The sequence below is a fragment of the Dermacentor silvarum genome, chromosome 10, assembly GCF_013339745.2.
Source record: "Dermacentor silvarum isolate Dsil-2018 chromosome 10, BIME_Dsil_1.4, whole genome shotgun sequence".
NCBI lineage: Eukaryota > Metazoa > Arthropoda > Arachnida > Ixodida > Ixodidae > Dermacentor > Dermacentor silvarum.
Genome location: NC_051163.1, coordinates 137,425,795 through 137,441,110, shown reverse-complemented (window position 1 = coordinate 137,441,110; position 15,316 = coordinate 137,425,795). Strand labels below are relative to the sequence as shown.

The following is a 15,316-nucleotide window of genomic DNA, read 5'->3' as shown; positions in this document are numbered from 1 at the left end:
GTTAATTAAGGCAACTTTCTTGATCAACTCATCACAAGTTGTGCCACCTGTTTTTTCTTCTATCTTCATCTATCTATCATCTTCTTTAAATAAAGGTGGCAAGTAAATTATTTTGAGTTATTCATTTCACCTTCTCAATAGGCATAAGCTAATGATTCCACTGGCCCAAATAGCACGATTCATCCACGCGACTTCAATAGAGATTGAGATTTCATTTCAGTATTGCAGTACGGATGGCGACTTAAACTGGTGGTTTGCAGCCGTTGTGCGCCATCATTTTGCAATCTATCAGCACTGGCGACTTTGAAACTACAGCGTTGGGCGCACTCTTCTGATACAGAACCTTTGTGGTGGACACCAGATTCTTCGAAATTCTCTGATTCGGCGCTCTCAACGGCTGAGCCCCCACAAGGAGGCCACTGACTGGGTGCGCCTGTGCCACTTAATTTGATGGAAGTTCTTTCACACATATATATATTTTGCCTCTTTTAATTTTCTGCTTTGAGATACAAGGTGTGTAGGATACTTATGGAATATTGTACGTATCGCATTGATTTCAGACGGGATTTATTGCGGCGAAGATCGTTAAAAACGCCGTTCACGATGATAGTGAACGTGCATTCGATGAAACGGCTTTTTAAATACTTTTCACACACCACAGCAGTTGGCGTCAGCGTTTTGTCGTTTCTTTTTATCCTTTGTTCCCATTCTGCGAGCTGTATGCCATCAGATGGTGCAGTGAACAAGAATACAAGCCCTTCGCTCGAGCACTGACTACTCCAACACAACCACGCAGACCTGTCTTCACTGTCGCTGTGGTTTCAACATTCTTTCACCGCCGTCACATAGTCGTCCTACTCACAGACACGGGAGCAGACAACCACAAACTCACTTGAAGCTTTGATGACGCAAGAACAAACACGCAACACCGTAATGACACTGAAAACGCAAACACAGAAATCGATGCAACCACTCCGAAACTGCTCCAGCCAAGCAGACAACACGCGGAGTCTGCACCCACCTGTATTGCTGCGACCCCTGTCGGCCACCGTGGGCATTCATTGCAGACGGTGCCAGGCTCCTCCATTGAAAAGAGCGGGTGGTCGGCACACTAGCCAGTATATTCTAGGCACTATAGCGAGCGACACGATGGCGTCGTATCGTGTCACCTAGTGTCAGGTTAGTGAAGTGAAGTGCAGAGACTTGCGCAGTAACCAAAGAGTGTGGCGCTGCCAGCGCATTGAAAAAAAAAAGTTTTTTTTTTTTTTTTCCTTCAGCAACATCAGCAGGAAACAGAGTGCCGGCTTGGCGGGCTGGGCTAGCGGCAGCAAGCGGCGGGATCAGGTTTGAATGAAGAGAGGGGAAAAGGTAACGCCTGCGGCGGCAAGATCGCCGGGTAGAAGGATGCAGGCCCGCCTCGTGCACGTTCGCACGCACACGTGCGCTCGCTCTCACCTCGCAGTCGCCGTGAATTTGAGCACGCCAAGCGCAACGCTGCCGCTTCGCATTCCGTCGCGGCGGAGAAGGTGCTTCTGGTTGCTGCTCGCGCAAGAATAACAAAATTTGGGGCAAAATCTCTAGGTTGTCGGGGGGGGGGGGGGGGGGGAATTCGTTATTACGAGGGGGTCTCCTGCTACCACTTCGTTACGTAGAGATCTCAAATACATGTGCTTCTGTGGAGTAACGGCGGGGAATAGAAAAACTTCGTTATATCCAGGAATTCGTTATATGGAGGTTTGTCATAAGCAGGTTTAACTGTAACATAGTCTGCGGGTAGCATATGCTGTTGTGAACATCTCAGCCAAGTTCTGCTGTCGTATGGGGTCCGTGGAGTGCGAAGTCACCTTTTTCTCAAATGCTCTTGTTTCAAAAACTCCGTGATCCTCGCTCTTTTCTGTGTGCTTTATTTTGTAATAAAGCACACTCCCACACAGGGCTGCTATTGGTCGCTGCGATCGGCTACAGCGCGGCCGCCACAAGGTGCCACCACGAGTCCACTGGCTAAGCCCACTGCGGCTCGCTGAGGACAACCGCGTTTGGCTTACATTTAGCACATCGTAGGCACCAAAATCGGAAGTCCAAAATGAAATTTGAACTGCGCGCCATAGTGACGTCACGGAGGCGGAGCGTTGTGGCCCCGCCCCACTCCGCCGTAGCCTTTGCAGTGCAAGGCATTGAAGGAACGGGAGCACAGCGGAGGCCGTGTTTGATTGCCAATAACTCCACTTCTGCTGAATGCATTGGAGTAATTTTCGGGGCAAAGTGATTCTGAAATAGCCTATTTTCACTTTGTCCACTTCGATAAAAAGTGGTTCAGGGCCCCTTTAAGGAGTTATCAATTTGTAGTACATATTTTCCGGATTTCTAGAACACTTTTTCAGTCGCCTCAAAACGAGACATATAAAAATTTCGCCTTAATAAATCGGCGTTTATTAAACTTGAGTATTAGATGCTTGTGCACAATGACAAAAGAAAAGAAAACAACAGAACTCTACTAGCATCAACAAAAGCCGATCAACATTCACTGGGTGCTGTTTGCCCTCAATTACTTTTTTTTCTTGGCCACATTTAGTTAGCTGTAACTAAACAGTGTTTTCTGAGAAACCCTCATGCATTTCCATTGTAGCTTCATGCTACAGTCGAGAGAATGACAACTTTTCCCTTTCATGAACTTTCCTCCACCTTGTGGGCTTTCGTAGAACCAGACCTGCCAAGTCACCCGGATTACCCGGGAGACTCCCGGAAGTGGACCATTTCTTCTGGCTGACAGGAAAATCTCCCGGAAATTTCAGTTGTGTCCCGTTTCTATCCACGCCCAGCGCTTTGTCAGGCCACATTGCTAGAAAGAATTCAATCCAGTTGGAAGTGCATCGCGTAAAACATTAAGAAAGTAGTAGGGAATGCCCTATACATGCGCTATTTCGTTAACCGCAGAGCCGCTCCTTGTGCCCTAGTGGTCCTAGCTAGCGAGCGAATTCCGCAACTAGCAACACTAGACTCTGCATCGTTCCGCTCAGGCATTGCGTAGGCCTACGGTCAGTCATGGCTTTAAAAGTAAGGAGCGCTAGCGCAAAAAGTGTCAAGTATGTTAATGTAGTGCTCAGCCGAAGTGACGTTGGGCATTTTGTTGATACTACAGAGCAATGCAGAGTGCGAGTGGCAATTTAATATCGTGAAAAATACGAGGAAGCAGTGCCGCTCGTCCAAGACACTGGGAAACGTCGACCTCGCAAAATGTGAAAGAAATGGAATTTCTTACAATCAATCATTATCTGAAGAATTTCTCAATACCCGCCGTGGTTGCTTAGTGGCTTTGGCATTGCGCTGCTAAGCACGAGTTCGCGGAATCAAATCTCGGCCACGACGGCCACATTTAGTTGGGGGCGAAATGCAAAAACGCTCGTGTGCCATCCATTGGGTGCACCGTAAAGAACCCCAGGTGGTCGAAATTAATCCCGAGTTGCACACTACAGCGTGCCTCATAATCAGATGGTGGTTGTGGGACGTAAGATCCGAGAATTTAATTAAATTTGAAAGAATTTTTGAAGCCGGAATTAGCAAAAGTGAGACAGTGACGTGCATGTGGCCATTGGTATATCGTAAATAAAATTGGAAGCAAGTTCTCCTGGCAGTACTTGAAAATGTAGACGTCGGGGGGGGGTTGTGTAACTGACTACCCCTCCCCCCCGGTCGGAAGAACGCCTGGATGGAGGTTCGTCACACTTGGTAGGTATGCAGAGCTGATTTGCCGAATCTTAATAGTGTTCTGCAAAGTCAAATCGTAAATAAAATTGGCAGCAAGTTCTGGCAGTTCTTGAAAATGTAGTCGGGGGGGGGGGGGTTGTGTAACCTACTAACCCCCCCCCCCCCCCCGTTCGGAAGAACTCCTGGATGGAGGTTCGTCGAACTTGGTAGATATGTAGAGCTGATTAGCCGCATCTTAATAGTGTTCTGCAAAGTCAACTAAAGAACACATTTTCTTGATCGGCCTGTATATCACATGTAGAGCTCCACAAATTGCTCCTAAATGCATTTCAACTGCTTTAAAATGGACAATTCGTGCTCCAAACCAGGGGCCAAATTTAACCTTAAGGGCCAATATTTTTGCTCCCAGAGCTGCTCCAAAATTCACTTGGCGACTTCCATCCCGGTGACAGGAAGGTTGAGCGCATTTTGCGTATTTATGTAAGCTGGTGCAGTGTGATGAGTTATAGTATATGGAGAAACATTAGGCTTTCATTCTGGCAGCTAGTAGTTCTGTAGCTGGATGTGATGGCACAAGATTTAGTGCACACTGTGCCATGGGGTAAAGTGAATGTGGTTAAGTTTCAATCATACTAGATATGTGGTGGTTAACATATCTCTTCTGTTTCCTGTTCACCAAGGGGCTTCAAAAAGGTCGCGCGAAGCACACGACGTCCCGAGTAAAAGCTGTGCACAAGCGGCACCGCGAGTTGGCCAGAAAGGCAGCAGCAGAACGAGCAGCACAGCACCAGTTGCCGAAAGCAGCCGCTGCAGTGGCAACTGTCGGCACAGTCTCAAAGGCATCAACGCCTAAGGCAAAAAAGCCCAAGCCAGGTGGCTCAGCACAGCAGCCGTCGTCCAGCCAGCAAGTCACGTGAGTCTGTGCAAGAGTAATAGAGCGAGCGACACGATGACGTCATAACCTAGTGTCAGGTTAGTGAAGTGAAGTGCAGAGAAGTTGTGCATCTGTCGTGCAACTGTGACAGATGCAGAAACGCTGCAGTTAAACCCGTATTTAATCAAGTCGGTAAAATTGGCACTTTACTTCGTTATTTCGAAATTGTTATTTGAAATGCAACTTTTTATGCAAATAAGTACAGTCGCCTGCTGATAATTCTTGCACGAAAGGGGCCCTAAAAGTTTCCCAATTATTGTGCAATCAGAAAAAATTCATTTCAATTACGAAAAACATTTCACGATTTCATTTTGATTCGTTTCATGCGATGTCGATATCTTCACATCAACGGCCCCTGCAACTGATTGTGTCGCCCGCAGTGGGACGACGTCATCAGTGGGCCTATCTCCACACAGTCGAAGCACTGGAGCGTCAAAACCTGTCGACCCCACAAAGGAAGCCTCGCTTGAAGTCGCATGAATTCGAGGCGTCGGGTGACAGCGCGTTGTTCACTTCCGCCATGTCTGTTGTACATTTGCGATGTTGCGTGGGTGTTGTGTCAGAGAAATCAAGCAAGGTCTGCTGTGGCATAGGAAATTTCGGTATTGTTTCTGGTGTTGTTGTACGAGTAAAATGTTTGCCATTTTCTCGCTAATAGACGATAACAAAGTCATCATCATCATCATCATCAGCCTATATTTATGTCCACTGCAGGACGAAGGCCTCTCCCTGCGATCTCCAATTACCCCTGTCTTGCGCTAGCGTATTCCAACTTGCGCCTGCGAATTTCCTAACCTCATCATCCCACCTGACTTTCTGCCGTCCTCCACTGCGCTTCCCTTCTCTTGGTATCCATTCTGTAACCCTAATGGTCCACCGGTTATCCATCCTACGTATTACATGGTCTGCCCAGCTCCATTTCTTCCGCTTAATGTCAACTAGAATATCGTCTACCCCCGTTTGTTCTCTGATCCACACCGCTCTCTTCCTGTCTCTTAACGTTACTCCTAAGATTTTTCGTTCCATTGCTCTTTGTGCGGTCCTTAACTTGTTCTCGAGCTTCTTTGTCAACCTCCAAGTTTCTGCCCCGTATGTTAGCACCGGTAGAATGCAATGATTGTACACTTTTCTTTTCAACGACAGTGGTAAGCTCCCAGTCAGGATTTGGCAATGCCTGCCGTATGCACTCCAACCCAATTTTATTCTTCTGTAAATTTCTTTCTCATGATCAGGGTCCCCTGTGAGTAATTGACCTAGATAAACATATTCCTTTACAGATTCTAGAGGCTGACGGGCGATCCTGAATTCTTGTTCCCTTGCCAGGCTATTGAACATTATCTTTGTCTTCTGCATATTCATCTTCAACCCAATTCTTGCACTTTCTCGATGAAGGTCCTCAATCATTTGTTGTAATTCCTCTCCATTGTTGCTCAATAGGACAATGTCATCTGCAAACCGAAGGTTGCTGAGATATTCGCCATCGATCCTCACTCCTAATCCTTCCCAGTCTAAGAGCTTGAATACTTCTTCTAAGCATGCAGTGAATAGCATTGGAGAGATTGTGTCTCCTTGCCTGACCCCTTTCTTGATAGGTATCTTTCTACTTTTCTTGTGGAGAACCAAGGTAGCTGTGGAATCCTTGTAGATATTTGCCAAGATATTCACGTATGCCTCCTCCACTCCTTGATTACGCAATGCCTCTATGACTGCTGATATCTCTACTGAATCGAATGCCTTTTCATAATCTATGAAAGCCATATAGAGAGGTTGATTGTACTCCGCAGATTTCTCGATTACCTGATTGATGGCATGGATATGGTCCATCGTAGAATACCCCTTCCTGAAGCCAGCCTGTTCTCTTGGTTGACTGAAGTCAAGTGTTGTCCTGATTCTATTGGAAATTATCTTGGTGAATATTTTATACAATACTGAAAGCAAGCTAATGGGTCGGTAATTCTTTAATTCTTTAACGTCTCCCTTCTTATGGATAAGTATAATGTTGGCGTTCTTCCAGCTCTCTGGTACACTTGAAGTGGTGAGGCATTGCGTATAAAGGGCCGCAAGCTTTTCAAGCATGATATCTCCTCCATCTTTGATTAAATCTACTGTTATTCCATCTTCTCCAGGCGCTTTTCCCCTGGTCATATCTTTCAAGGCCCTTCTAACTTCATCGCTCGTTATAGAAGGAGCTTCTGTATCTGGTTCATCACTATTTCGAATGGAAGAAGCTTGGCTGTTTTGGCTACTGTACAGGTCAGTATAGAATTCTTCTGCTGCTTTTACTATGTCATCGAAATTGCTGATATTACCATGCTTATCTTTCAGTGCATACATCTTGCCTTGTCCTATGCCTAGTTTTCTTCTTACTGATTTCATGCTGCGTCCATATTTTACGGCTTCCTCAATTTTTCCCACGTTATAATTTCGAATATCCCTTACTTTCTTCTTGTTGATCAGTTTTGACAGTTCAGCGAATTCTATCTGATCTCTTGAGTTGGACGCTTTCATGTTTTGCCGTTTCTTTATTAGGTCCTTTGTTTCTTGGGAGAGCTTACCTACTGGTTGCCTTGGTGCCCTACCTCCCACTTCAATTGCTGCTTCTGAGATCAACCTAGTTACGGTTTCATTCATTAGCTCTATGTTATCTTCATCTTCCTGTTCTAAAGCTGCATATTTGTTTGCGAGCACCAGCCTGAATTGGTCTGCTTTTACCCTGACTGCCTCTAGGTTGGCCTGTTTCCTCTTGACTAATTTCACTCTCTCTCTCTTCAAATTGAGAGAAATCCTAGACCTCACTAACCTATGGTCACTGCACTTAACCTTACCTAACACTTCTACATCCTGCACTATGCTTGGATCGGCAGAGAGTATGAAATCTATTTCATTCCTTGTTTCTCCATTAGGGCTTTTCCAGGTCCACTTCCTGTTGCTGCGCTTCCTGAAGAAGGTATTCATTATTCGGAGCCTATTCTTTTCCGCGAATTCTACTAACATCTCTCCTCTTGCATTCCTAGAATCGATGCCGTAGTTGCCAATGGCTTGCTCACCAACCTGCTTTTTCCCCACTTTTGCATTGAAGTCGCCCATGACTAAAGTATACTGAGTTTGCACCTTTGCAAACTCAGTATACTAGTTCAACATTGCTAGTTCAACATCTTCATAAAACTGTTCTATTTCTTCATCATCGTGACTAGAGGTTGGGGCATAGGCTTGCACTACCTTCATTTTGTACCTCCTATTCAGCTTCATTACGACGACTGCTACCCTTTCATTAATGCTGTAGAATTCATCAATGTTGCCCGCTACGTTGTTATGCACTAGAAATCCTACCCCGGATTCTTTCTTATCTGGAAGACCTCTGTAGCAGAGGACGTGGCCGTTAGTCAGTACTGTGTAAGCCTCACCAGTTCTTCTAACCTCACTAAGGCCAATAATATCCCAGGAAATGCCTGATAATTCTTCAAATAGTCCTGCTAAGCTAGCCTCACTCGAGAGGGTGCGCGTGTTGAACGTTGCCAGGTTCAGTTTCCATTGGCGGCCTGCCTTCAAGTATTCAGATGTAACAGAAGTAACAAAGTATTCAGAAGTAACAGAAGTATTCAGAAGTATTCAGAAGTAATAAAGTATTCAGATGATAACGAAGGTTCGTAGTTGTAACAGCTGTATTGACCCTTTTCGCGGCGATCCCGTGGGCGCTGCCATGTTTGATCACGTGGTGACGCGTCCATTGCTTGCCTCAACTGCCTCCGTTGCCTCCTTGTTTACAATGGAAGTATATGACGCCGGCGTGGCTTAGAAAACCTCTGTTTTGGTAGATATTGTAGATGGTATAGCTGGGTGGACGACACGAAGCTTTGATCACAGCTTCTGAGATCATGCAAAAGCGCTTTCGAAGCTCATTAAGCTTTGTCCTAACGGTGCGAGCAGCATATAACGTGCTTGTTCTAAAAGCGGGGCTAAATATGTATTCCAAGCTATCCAAACATTCCACTCATGAATTGAATCAGGATTAGTCTGTCTTGCTCTTTGTTCTTGATTTGGCAAATATTTTGAAGCAGCGGCTTGTCAGTTTCTGACTCAGTGAAGTTCCTCGGTGCAGCCACTATTTGATTATTTTCTGCCTAATCGCTCGCGGGTGTGCTCAGTTCCGATAGATTTGTTCTTGATGCGCGCAAGGCTTGGAACGTAGCTGTTTTTTACATTGCAATACCTTGTAGCAAATATATATTACCGCTAGTAACTCACTTACTCTTGTTAACCGTCATGAAACATTCGGCTTCGACCATTCGTGCGCCATCGGTGTAGTCGGTCATTTATTGTGCGTATATCGTGCATATATATTTAAGTGTGCGCCCATTCACTTATTCTTGATGCGTCGGCGATAGAGTGGGCGTAAGTTTTCCTGCCATTTGGGATAGATGTGTATAAATAATGTGCGCAAAGCTTATGTATAAATAATGTGCGCAAAGCTTACTATGACAGGAAGTGGCACTACTTACTCCCTTTGTCATTGTTTAACGAGTGGTACTCACTCTTGCCGATGTTCTGTTGCTCAAGGCCTTTCTTTGAAGGTTAGCGATACAATGCTGGCGGATGAGCAAATTTCTGTATCCTCGAGGAAAGCCGTACATTCCGAAGTGCCGGTAACATGTTCGGACAGTTGCAGCAGTGGTCGGCGAACTTGGCCACACAGATTCATTCTATTCCTTAACATGCCAGTCACTATTTTTGCAGCCAACTACTGCACACGTCTTCAATCCACATGATTCAATCTAGCATGATTGGAGCACAGTGTGTTAGGGAAAACTCAGTTGCATTTCCGACAGCTGATGGCACAGAAGCAAGGTAGAAGCGGTAATGTTTTCGTATTCGTGCGTGGTCACTGAGGGGACGTATGGCGCGCCGCCGTGAGCGCCCTCTCGTTTTTCTAAAACAAACTGCTCTGCAAAAAGGGTCAATAAATTGCAGTAAACATTTGTTTACAGAATAAATTAACAAGCATGGTGGCATGAACAGGTCTCGCTCAATGACTACGAATGCTCGCTACCACAGCATTTCACTGCCTCTCCGAAACTCGAGATTACGTGACTTCCAGCACTAGACACCTGAGAACGCAGCCTTCAAATAGAGCATGCAGGCATCGTGAGCAGGGTATGGGATGCCACCATCCTTCTCGGATCATCCTCGCAGCATACGTCTCGCACTTTATTACGGAGCACGACGGCGAGAGGCCCTCCTTTCGTATTGTGCTCGTACCGCAACGTATCGAGCTTCGGAGTCTGGTCTCTGTCGTACGATTTCAGAGGCGTGTTGCGAGCAACGCGTGTAATTCACCCGTTTGACCGGATGCAGCCATGGCTGTTTCATTTGTCGCCTCGGCAACCCTTCGTGGCCGCAGTGAAATTTCATTTAATGAAATCGCTTATAAACGCATTTCATTATATTGGGGTTCCAAATACAAGGTATTCTATGGAGTTATAAGAAGTTCCACTTATAACAGTTCCAGATATAACGATCTATCGGTTATAACGACTACATATCAGGGCATTTACGATTTTCCAATCCTGCCTGTTGAAACTGCTTCCAGATGTAATGAACATTGTTTGAATCACCATACTGTTACAATTATGTTTAAATCATAATTGAAAAGCTTGCAACCCTTTATACGCAATGCCTCACAACTTCAAGTGTACCAGAGAGCTGGAAGAACGCCAACATTATACTAATCCATAAGAAGGGAGACGTTAAAGAATTGAAGAATTATAGACCCATTAGCTTGCTATCAGTACTGTTTAAAATATTCACCAAGATAATTTCCAATAGAATCAGGGCAACACTTGACTTCAGCCAACCAAGAGAACAGACTGGCTTCAGGAAGGGATATTCTACGATGGATCATATCCGTCATCAATCAGGTAATCGAGAAATCTGCGAAATACAATCAACCTCTCTATGTGGCTTTCATAGATTATGAAAAGGCATTTGATTCAGTAGAGATACCAGCAGTCATAGAGGCATTGCGTAATCAAGGAGTACAAGAGGCATATGTGAATATCTTAGCTAACATCTACAAGGATTCCACAGCTACCTTGGTTCTCCACAAGAAAAGTAGAAAGTTACCTATCAAGAAACTGGTCAGGCAAGGAGACACAATCTCTCCAATGCTATTCACTGCATGCCTAGAAGTATTCAAGCTCTTAGACTGGGAAAGCTTAGGAGTGAGTATCAACGATGAATATCTCGGCAACCTCCGATTTGCTGATGACATTTTCCTATTCAGCAACAATGGAGATGAATTACAGCAAATGATTGAGGACCTTAACCGAGAAAGTGTAAGAGTGGGGTTGAAGATTAATATGCAGAAGACAAAGATAATGTTCAATAGCCTGGCAAGGGAACAAGAATTCAGGATCGCCAGTCAGCCCCTGGAGTCTGTAAAGGAGTACGTTTATGTCAATTGCTCATACGGGACCCTGATCACGAGAAGGAAATTTACAGAAGAATAAAATTTGGTTGGAGTGCATACGGCAGGCATTGCCAAATCCTGACTGGGAGCTTACCATTGTCGTTGAAAAGAAAAGTGTACAATCATTGCATTCTACCGGTGCTAACATATGGGGCAGAAACTTGGAGGTTAACAAAGAAGCTCGAGAACAAGTTAAGGACCGCAGAAAGAGCGATGGAACGAAAAATCTTAGGACTAACGTTAAGAGACAGGAAGAGAGCGGTGTGGATCAGAGAACAAACGGGGATAGATGATATTCTAGTTGACATTAAATGGAAGAAAGGGAGCTGGGCAGGCCATGTCATGCGTAGGATGGATAACCGGTGGACCATTAGGGTTGCAGAATGGATACCAAGAGAAGGGAAGCGCAGTCGAGGTCGGCAGAAAACCAGATGGGATGATGAAGTTAGGAAATTTGCAGGCGCAAGTTGGAATACGCTAGCGCAAGACAGGGGTAATTGGAGATCGCAGGGAGAGGCCTTCGTCCTGCAGTGGACATAAAATATAGGCTCATGATGAAGATGACTGTTACAATGAACGCTTCGAATCCAGTCACGGTGAAGAGCGGGCACACGCAAAGTACCAACGCACAGAAGCATGATTAAACAGCTGTGTGCGTCCTGCTCCAGTTCAGCCGCGACGATGATACGGCCTTCGAAATGTGCGAGGGACCACTGCACACGGATTTGGGAAGCCGCGAGGCAGGTCACTTGCTTTCAAGGCTCACCTCCATGGAGGAGGCGTACAGCATTTTAAACAGCAGGGCGTGCACTGCCGCGTGCGCCACTTTGATATCTGTGGCACTCGCGGTCATTGTAACCAGTTTCACCCTAGTACTAAATTTGTCATGCACCACTCTACTACTCCTCTTCACTGTATTACCTTAAAGGCCCCCAGGATTGGGGGTATTGCATAAGGGGATGGCTAACAAGTATGAAGTAAGTAAATACACAAGGAAAGGATGTTTATGTACGCGCTTGTTCGCGGTTTATTATGGTAGTTATGCAGTTCAAAAATGGCGATGGGCACGTGATTGCGGCGATGTCGTGTGGAAGGCCGTTCCAGTCCGAGGCTGGGCGTGCACAGAATGATGAGGCAAAAGTGGTAGTGTGCGCACGTGGCCGGGCGACTTGGAGGGGATGATCAAATGCGGAGGGAAATGCGTGCCAGAGGACTGATGTAGAGTGGATGATGACGTGAGCTGTGAAAAAACGTACGGAATGAGTACATACAATGGAAAACCGACTATAAGACTTTCAGGGGATCACACAAAACCGTCGTATAATCCGGGCATCGTATAATTGAAAAAAAAAAAATAGTGCATATTTCAAACATACACACGGCATATTAAATGAGATTGAATTAGGCAACTTGGGGCATGTTCCCGGCGCCATACATTTACATCTTCGACCTTCGACGAGTTAACAGCTATTGGTTATAAAGATGTGTAGATGCGATACCGATAAAAAAAAGTTGTCGCAGTTTCACCTGAAAGGTGAAGCATCAATTGCGATAGCAAATTTGAAGAGAGCTGTACGGAGTAATGATAGTAGCTTTATCAGCTGTATAAACTTGGACATGCAGCAGCACCGGCAACACGCAGAACTGTTGTCGACGCCGTCGGCGTTTTGCCCGCGTTCGCTCAAAATGCGTGCGGCGTTGGTGACTGTTGCCGGAGCCTCTGATATAAATAGGCACTTGGTGCCGCAGCTAAACGTCGCCTCCCTTCCCTCCCCCTCCCCCCCACAGCCTTTCGTGCGTCGGAAGAAGGCACGTTTGCTCTACATATATGGTGATTGTAGAGGAGGAAAGAGACGCCTACTTCTGCAGCCCTTAAGGGAGCACAGAGCAGAACGCGCGTTTGTTCTCCGCCATGCGTTCACTCCCCGTGAAAGCGCGCGTCCCTCGCGCCCTTTCACTCGCACATACAGCGTTCGGCACGCGGCGACGATTTCATCTCCATTGACGTCATACGGAACTTCACGGCGACACCGACGGCAGAAATCTGCTTTTGAGTGTCCATATAGTTGCTATCGCAATAAAACTAAGAATGTAGGCAGTGACACTCAGTCTTGCCAAAAAAAAAACGGGTACAGACCACCTGAATAAGCCCACGGCACGAACCTGCACTGCTCCAAAGAAGGTAGATTGAATTATAAAGAAATTACCGTATTTTTGATTTTAACGAGCATATTTTTCATGATTTTAGTTGCTTCAACTCTTGTGTTGTTTTAAGCATTTGTTTTCAAATGACCAATCTTGCTGTTATTCGACTGTAAATAACAGCAAGATTGGTCATTTTAAAGCAAATGCTCTAAATTCCGCGATTTCCAGCGCTACGTTGACAACCTGTAACTTTACGTCTCGATCCAGTCCATATACAAGTCGACTGAAGTTGGAACTTGTTTTTGATTGGAATCGACGCTGTTTTCGCTGTGCTTGTGCCCGGTTGCGATGCCGCAATACCCAACGGCTATTTTGCGGTTCGACTCCGTTCATTTGCGATGTTTAGGCAACGCAGCGCATTCGGCACGACGGCTGCTTCAAGAGACGAGCAATTTTGATGGCCAAGAAGCTGGGAAAGTCTGCCGCGGTTTGGTGTCTCAACGAGTCGATGATTTGCGGATGGCGGGACCAGCGCCTCCTCTTCAAGTGCGAGTCCAGCCGGAAAGGCTTTGTGGAACTTGAAGTGGCCTGGTACTGACCCCGAATGAAATGTTTGTGCGGTCTTTGAAGAAGTGCTTGAATTTCAAACAAGCTTGATGGCACGGAAAATGACTCGATTCTTGGGCGATCACTTCTGGAGATAGTTTCAGTTTCGTGGGACTGTGCTCGTCCCGGTACCGAACTTCTCAAAGTATGCGGAATTTTTGCGAAAGGGAAACTATCTACAAAAGTGATTGCCCGAGAATACCACCCAAGGAAAGCTCTGTCTCCTCTTCGGACGGCAATGATGAGTGAAAAGAACAAGTTTCCAAATTCCGTTCATCTCTCATTACATTCGCGGTTTTATTTGTATTATTTCGCGTGACTGGAAAGTCGCCCCTCGCGTTACAATTGCGGTCACGTTACATTCGGACCTGTTATCAGCCGGCTGCAGTGTGCTCACGCGCTAGCCTGCGTCTCCTAAGGGCTTTTTTTTCTCCTTTTCTCAGACGGTACTGAAAGAGACGTCGTACGAGGCGGGGTCGGCGTAGAATTGCATTGTGTAATGGAGGTTTTTAATACATTATTTCTATGGCCGTTTTGCTGGTACCAAACCAATCTGTCGTAAAATGCGGGTCATCGCATGACCGGGGGACATATAATCGAGGTTCCACTGTACTAGCGATATGACGCCAACAAGCCAGGGTGGATATGCTGGACTCAGCTTTTAATGATGATATACCGGCATTATATGAGTAGCATGAATGAATGAAAATCTTGTGGCACGATTTTGTAATGATTCTAGGCACTTTATTAGGTATTTTTGGTTAGGGCTCCAGATAGCAGAGGCATATTCCAGCTTAGAGCGTACGAGTGACTTGTAGGCAAGGAATTTTAAGTCTGATGGTGTGACGTAGATGACTTTTTAAGAATCCAAGGCTTCTGTTAGCAGATGATATGACTTTAATGGTATGTGCGTTCCAGGTTAGATCATTATACGACGTTACGCCGAGGTATTTATAAGCCTGGTAATTCTATTGTAACGTTCGAGGTAGTATAAGGAAACAGGAGAGGATTACGTTTTCGATTGAACGATACGAGTTTGCATTTATCAGTGTTTAGTTCATAGTTCCATGAGCCATTGGTTGCAGCAGTCCTGGACGCAGTTTAGGTCTCTTTGGAGAGCTAGTTGATCAAAAGGGTTATTAACTGTGCAATAGATAATCGGCAAAGATTACAGGAGTCATGCGTTGGTAGGTCGTTAATATATTTTAGTAGGCCTGTGCGAATAGTAATATTTTGGGCCGAAGCGAATAGTCCTTGGCGTCGAATACTTTCGAAGCAAATTCGAATAGTTTTCAGGTGTCCGAAGAACAAAACTGAGCAGTTTAAAGTTGTTTTATCCAAAAATGATTTATTTCTGAGGTTGCAACATACAAAGGCATCACAGAGAATCTTTTGATAACATATCTTAACCAGTAAAAAAAAAATGGGATGTATATAGACTAGTTGTAGAAGATGCTCCC

At 45.5% G+C, this 15,316-nt stretch overlaps 1 protein-coding gene across 2 annotated transcripts in view; it reads left to right on the top strand.

Moving 5' to 3' along the window:
• Positions 1–15,316, top strand: part of LOC119430979 (uncharacterized) — a 39,569-nt gene that overhangs the window by 12,670 nt on the left and 11,583 nt on the right. Inside the window, exons 2-3 of one of the 2 annotated variants that reach the window (XM_049657765.1) lie at positions 4,386–4,618; positions 5,020–5,131. In XM_049657765.1, the coding sequence (XP_049513722.1) occupies positions 4,386–4,618; positions 5,020–5,119 (333 nt within the window). In that variant the 3' untranslated portion in view covers positions 5,120–5,131. Of the gene's footprint in view, positions 1–4,385; positions 4,619–5,019; positions 5,132–15,316 lie in introns of those variants that run through there. The other variant, XM_037698443.2, reaches the window with a different exon arrangement.